Source organism: Seriola lalandi, unplaced genomic scaffold, assembly GCF_002814215.2.
Source record: "Seriola lalandi dorsalis isolate HSWRI2012SDOR001 ecotype SW California unplaced genomic scaffold, Sedor1 jcf7180002054544, whole genome shotgun sequence".
NCBI classification, from domain to species: Eukaryota; Metazoa; Chordata; class Actinopteri; order Carangiformes; family Carangidae; genus Seriola; species Seriola lalandi.
The window spans coordinates 4,890,711-4,897,766 of NW_019525097.1; the positions used below are offsets into that span (position 1 = coordinate 4,890,711).

General features: G+C 38.5%; 1 protein-coding gene across 1 annotated transcript in view; it reads left to right on the forward strand.

Annotated features, from left to right (window-relative positions):
- The first annotated feature begins 18 nt into the window (after positions 1-18).
- The window catches only part of eif2s1b (eukaryotic translation initiation factor 2, subunit 1 alpha b), a 10,145-nt gene continuing 3,107 nt past the window's right edge, over positions 19-7,056 (forward strand). Inside the window, exons 1-7 of the mRNA XM_023415069.2 lie at positions 19-173; positions 2,287-2,529; positions 3,128-3,207; positions 3,468-3,619; positions 3,795-3,901; positions 5,188-5,285; positions 5,474-5,617. Of these exons, the coding sequence (XP_023270837.1) occupies positions 2,289-2,529; positions 3,128-3,207; positions 3,468-3,619; positions 3,795-3,901; positions 5,188-5,285; positions 5,474-5,617 (822 nt within the window). The 5' untranslated portion in view covers positions 19-173; positions 2,287-2,288. The remainder of the gene's footprint in view (positions 174-2,286; positions 2,530-3,127; positions 3,208-3,467; positions 3,620-3,794; positions 3,902-5,187; positions 5,286-5,473; positions 5,618-7,056) is intronic.

Here is a 7,056-nt window from a genome sequence, read left to right on the forward strand (position 1 = left end):
TGTCGTAAAGCTCGGACGATCTTTTCCGGGTCGAAAAATTAGCACACCCATGAATGTGAGCTAGCGGGCCCGAGTTCTTCATTTAAAAAAACCCAAAAGAAAACATAATCGGACATTTAAACACCGCCAGTACAGAACATTCCAGTGTATCGTTCTGTAACCATATGACACAGGTGAGTTATTATTGATAAAGGAGGCTTTTTTTAACGGGGAGTGGGCAACTGACGAGGGTGCTAGCTGGCTAGCTAACCGTTAGCCACGGCAGCGGTGCATGTGCCGCATGTGAGCTGTGAACCAGCTGGGAAGCTAACGGATAATAAAGAAATCGCCTTTATCCTTTGTTGGTTGTGATAATTGTCGCCAGATACAGCTGCTGTTATGATGCTATACTTAAAACTAAAGGGGCTTTTTGTTTCCATGTTTTGTTCATGTCATTTTCGCTCTTAACTTTAACAGTGAGGAGTTTCTCGTTTGTCTGCATTGCATCAGCCCATTCACAGTCAAAATGTGAAATAAACCTGTCGTTGCCTACGCTACTAGTTTATTTCTTACTGCTTCACCTCCCTGTTGTAACATTTCCAGGCTAAACTCAGTCATTTGACCTCTTATACTGAAAACCGCCGCCCTGAAAATGAATGAACAAGCGTGTCATTCAAATGCTTCTGGACCTTTCTGGTAATGTTCGAGGGCTGTTTTTAAGTGTCCACCGCATTTCTGTAATTGAGGGTAGAGTAAATAATGGGAAAACCCCCAGTAGAACACAATACAATTAAGCTGCACCAAAAGTTAAACATTAAAACCTTCATGAAGGTACGAGGCTGAATTCAGCTACCAATTCCCAAACCATCTTTCCCAAATCTGAAACTGCGTTCTGAACGGTCTTTAGCTTCTCTGGGTTAAAGTGGTCCAGATTTGACAAGCCTAAGTACAGTGGTTTTTGATCTAGACCTTTTCTTTAATCACATTTTGTCTGTGTATTTTTATAAATAGAATGATAGCTTAACAAATCAGAATCTGTTGTCAAAAGTGTGTAGCTTCTCAGGGTTAATGTGGTCCAGATTTGGGAGCGTGTCTATGTTCCCACAGCCCTATATTCCCACAGCCCTAACCCTAAACCTAACCCTAATTTTCAAAAATTTCTGTGAAAAAAAAGTTCTGAGAAATGTGGGAACATAGGGCTGTGGGAACATAGGGCTGACCCCCCAGATTTGACTATAGTGGTTTGTGATGTACACCCCAGTCTAATTGTGTTTTCACAAATGGAATACATGTGTCCAGATTTGACTGATCTGATGTGAAAACCCTTTGAAATTGTCAGGATTTGTTTTGGGGGGTTTTTTTGCTTTCACCAATCTGAAAGTGGGTTTTAAAGAGCATTAAAGCTTTAATTAACCCTTTCACAAGTGGATTAAAAGAATTGGTTGCTCAATATTATGATTTAAGTTTGCCTTTACTTAGAAGTAAACCACAATTTTGTGTAGCATGTTTTGAAAATGTAGGGAAAAAACATGAATAAATCTGTTTAAAGAGATGGTACTAATTAAGTATTGCACTTTGATAAAGTTGTAGGGCTTGTGAGGCACATATTTTTTTAAATCCTGATGAAAACTGAAGCAACAGAGGCTGAGATATCCTTACTTTTGCTCTAGTTTAAGTCTAAGTCCAAAAATGATGGCTCTTACAATTCCCATAATGCAGCTCAATAGCATCTTTTTGTTAGCTATCCCTTGCCTGGAAAATTCCCATGTGTTTCAAACTCCACACACTCAGACTCTTAGCTCAAGGAAATATATTTCGGGTTTTTTTTTTTTTTTTTTTTTTTTATGCCTTTATTTGATAGTATAGTGGAGAGAGACAGGAAACAGGGAGGCAGAGAGGGGGAATGACATGCAGCGAAAGGCCGTCCGATGCGGGATTCGAACCGGGGCCAACTGCAGCGAGGACTGTAGCCTCTACACATGGGGCGCCTGCTTAGACCACTACGCTACACGACGGCCCAAGGAAATATATTTCAAGCCAAAACAAGATAACCTTGATTACATCACCATGGCATCATCATGGTTATTTTCTCAAACTTTACTATGTGTCATCCAGAAACACAGAAGACAGTATACTGACATTATGCTAATGTTTTTATAGGCCAAATTGTACTTTTCATGACATGCAAAGTGGTCAGGATGTGTAAAACTGATGGAGTTCCTCTTCCTCAGGATTTGTGCCAACACCCTCAACACATTGTCTGCTTTAAGTAGTTAACCCCCCCTTGTATTGTTTGTGTCCTCGCAGCAATGCCGGGGCTCAGCTGTCGATTTTACCAGCACCGGTTCCCAGAGGTGGAGGATGTTGTGATGGTGAACGTGAGGTCCATCGCTGAGATGGGCGCCTATGTCAGCCTCTTGGAGTACAACAACATCGAGGGCATGATCCTTCTGAGCGAGCTGTCGCGTCGACGTATCCGCTCCATCAACAAGCTCATCCGCATAGGCCGCAATGAGTGCGTGGTCGTCATCCGAGTAGACAAAGAAAAGGGTGAGGGCCAGCGGGAACTAAACCTCTGTGTTTGCTTGAACACTTTTTTTTGGCTGTTGGTGGAAAAGACATAATGGATCTCCCACTGTAAAGATTTGTGACGTCCATGGATATATTCACAATTTATTGTAAGCTGGAAAGAAACATGGCATCTTTTCATGATGTGCTGCAAAACTAGACTATTAAGAAAATGGTTGTAACATGACTATGTAAACTTAGTTATCAGCTAGGGCTGTACTTAATGATATTATGACTATTAATTTATTATTAACAGTTTTTTTGAGCGCAATGGTGTATTAGTCATGATAACTGCTTATCAGAAATTTGCAGAAGACAAACTTATGTCGATAAAATCCTTACTTAACAGGGGAGATAAGATATAATTGCTTATTTAGTCCCACCAGCTGCAAAAAAGCCAGTGTCCAGCTTGTAGTGATATGAAGGTAGAGAAGAAGCAAGCAAGTTGTGAAGCTTTATTCAACAAGTGATGATAAAATGACTAAGTAGGTGTTGATTGATTTCCTGTTGTTCAGTTAGTCATATCAACAGTAATGGTGTCACTGTGTCACTGCATCTTTTCACTCCTTTTTTTCTTTAGGATACATTGATTTATCAAAAAGAAGAGTTTCCCCAGAGGAGGCCATCAAGTGTGAAGATAAGTTCACCAAATCCAAAACTGTAAGTCAAATTCTTATTGAACCCAAAAGCTTGGTCTAGGTTTTTCCCTGTTTCTTACAAACATTGAAATCATTAAACTTTGAATTATAGAATGTGATTGAGAAATTTCCTTCCTTCATGCCAAACATATTGTAAATACAGTTGAAAAATGTTAAATCTCTGAAACACTGAAATCTCTCTCAATGTTTCATTCATTTGTAAACCTATCAGTGTGTTTGTCAATCTGAACCGAGCTGATTATAGGTGTTGTGTGTTTGCAGGTGTACAGCATCCTGCGACACGTGGCAGAAGTGCTGGATTACAGTAAGGATGAGCAGCTAGAAAGCTTGTACCAGCGCACTGCCTGGGTCTTTGATGAAAAATATAAGCGGCCAGGATACGGAGCTTATGATGTCTTCAAACAGGCTGTATCGTAAGTTGTTGTTTCGATTTTTGTGTGAGGCTTAGCACAGAAAGTCTCAAAACATGAACCTAGGTTCTATGTTTACTGTATCCCCTTGAAACAACAAAAAAAAATCCCACTTTTCATCAGCCATTATTTTACCTGATAAGGTCAAATCAAATGGTGAATGTCTTCCATCTCCCAGAGATCCCGCCATTCTGGATGGTCTGGACCTAACAGAGGAAGAGAGGAGCGTGCTGATTGATAACATCAACAGGCGACTCACTCCACAGGCTGTCAAAATCAGAGCAGGTAAAAGGTTGCCAACCATGAAGCAGCAGCTTTAATGGGGACCTATTATGCTTTTCTGAGTTTTTCCTAACTTATAGTGTTTTATATAGGTTTTTGCATGGATGTATGTGCATGTAAATGGTCTCCAAGAGTCACAAGGATCACAGTTTACACCAAAGGGAATAACTCTGTCAGGGTAAAAACACAATTTTCTCATTTTTATGAAACGCCTAATTGGGGGTCCAGATATTACTTCCTGGTCCTATTGGCGTCAATACAAATTTTTGGTGCTGCCCACCTGCAACCTGGACATCCCCTGCAGGCTTGGACCCCCCCCACATAACTACTTATAATGAATTTAGTTTTGTAGCCATGCCAAAAAGACACCATGTTCTCAACTGTCTGCAGAAATCTGCTGTAGTTTCCAGGACCGCTTCAGAAACCGTCCACAGTCGACAGAGAGCTTCATTTTCACAACAGTTATATCTGTAATTCACACTTAATGTAATTCACACTTAATGTGGCCAAACAGGGGACTCAGGCTCACAGCCTGTTAGTCTGCATTGTTATTGTGGGTTTGTGATGTTTAACCGCATTACTACGACCTGATCACTTTGGTAAGAAGCAGCAGCAAAGATATAAATGCTTAAACGTTTGTCAGTATTGACATGCTGTACCTCATTAGCTCGGATAAGTTAACCATAGTTTAACCACTGTGTTCATTTTTCAGTAGCTATGTGCATTAGAGTATAATTCATTCAGATTTACTGGCATCATAAACCAGCAGGAGGTGAAGCGGTGGAGACTTTCTACCTGTTGACCGTCTGTCTGTTCCTCCATTATTTATATTCCTTTAGTCCGGAAGTGTCCACACTTAAAAAATCAGCAGGGTTTCTCAAAAAATTATTCCAAGTTATGAATATTGTAATCCGAAGTCTTTGCAGCATGTCCAGCATCTTGATTCGCAGCGCCCTTCATATGTCTTCCTCCTTCAGGCTGCCTGACAGTGGGTACACTCGTTTCTGCTCAAGTCCAGCTTGTGAAGGTGGATCATTTCTGTCATCTTCAGACTTTTGCTCAAAACGATAAACAGCCGCCACAACCATGGAACGTATCATTGCCATGGTAGTTGCCAGCAAGCTGACCAATCAGAGCACGCTGGGCTTCATGAAATGATTAACATTAAGGATGGCCATAATAGGTCCTCTTTAATTATGCAGCAAACAGTGAAACAGTGTGTGTCATGGTGTCTTGGTCGGTCCTAAAATATTAAGTAACTTTTTTCCTTTTCCCTGCGCTACCTGCAGACATTGAAGTGGCATGCTACGGGTATGAGGGCATTGATGCAGTGAAGGAAGCTCTGAGGGCTGGGCTGGGCTGTTCCACAGAGGCCATGCCCATCAAGGTAATATTCTTCCCTTTGGCACAAATGAAATGACTCTGTCTCCAGTCACCACCTGAGAACCATTGTCTTGACCTCACTTTTAAGTGTGAACTTACTGCGATTGTTGCCATGTTATTTGGGGAGGAGCTGCAACTGTCACCGTTTGAGATTTAGTGTATATGAGAATGACGTGATCTTGTGCACGACAGATCAACCTGATCGCTCCCCCTCGCTACGTGATGACAACAACCACTCTGGAGCGCACAGAGGGTCTGTCTGTCCTCAATCAGGCCATGGCTGCTATCAAGGAGAAGATTGAAGAGAAGAGAGGCGTCTTTAACATCCAGATGGAGGTGAGCAACTTCACTTTCTTTGTGCAGCCTTGTGTGTGTGTGTTTGTTTTATTAATTACAGTTTCTTGAAGTTAAGCATTTTCAAAAATGTGCATTATTTATTTAAAAAGTCATAGTATAGTAAAGCATAAAACATAGTATAATATGGCATAAAATGTCATAGTATATAGTAAGGCATAAAAAGTCATAAAAACGTCATAGTATAGTTATACATTAAAAGTCATGAAAAGGCCATAGTATAATATGGCATAAAATGTCATAGCATAATAAGGCCTCAAAAGTCATAAAAACGTCATAATACAGTAAGGCATCAAAAGTCATAAAAACGACATAATACAGTAAGGCATCAAAAGTCATAAAAAGGTCATAGTATAATATGGCATAAAATGTCATAGTATATAATGGATAAAAAGTCATAAAAACATCATAGTATAGTAAGACATAAAAAGTCATAAAAACGTCATAGTATAATATGGCATAAGATGTCATAGTATAGTAAGGCATAAAAAGTCATAAAAATGTCATAGTATAATATGGCATAAAATGTCATAGTATAGTAAGACATAAAATGTCATAGTATAGTAAGGCATAAAAAGTCATAAAAAGGGCATAGTATAATATGGCATAAAACGTCATAGTATAATATGGCATAAAATTTCATAGTATAGTAAGGCATCAAAAGTCATATAAACATCATAGTATAGTAAGACTTAAAAAGTCATAAAAAGGCCATAGTACAGTAAGGTGCAAAAAGTCATAAAAAGGGCATAGTATAAAAAGTCATAAAAAGGCCATAGTACAGTAAGGTGCAAAAAGTCATAAAAAGGGCATAGTATAAAAAGTCATAAAAAGTCATAAAAACGTCATAGTATAATATGGCATAAAATGTCATAGTATATAATGGATAAAAAGTCATAAAAACATCATAGTATAGTAAGACATAAAAAGTCATAAAAACGTCATAGTATAATATGGCATAAGATGTCATAGTATAGTAAGGCATAAAAAGTCATAAAAACGTCATAGTATAACATGGCCTAAAAAGTCATGAAAAGGCCATAGTATAATATGGCATAAGATGTCATAGTATAGTAAGGCATCAAAAGTCATAAAAACTTCATAGTATAGTAAGACTTAAAAAGTCATGAAAAAGGGCATAGTATAAAAAGTCATAAAAACATCATAAAAAGGCATAAAAAGTCATAAAAACGTCATTGTATAATATGGCATAAAATGTCATAAAAAGGCCATAGTACAGTAAGGCGCAAAAAGTCATAAAAAGGGCATAGTATAAAAAGTCATAAAAACATCATAAAAAGGCATCAAAAGTCATAAAAACGTCATAGTATAATATGGCATAAAATGTCATAGTATATAATGGATAAAAAGTCATAAAAACGTCATAGTATAGTAAGGCATCAAAAGTCATAAAAACATCA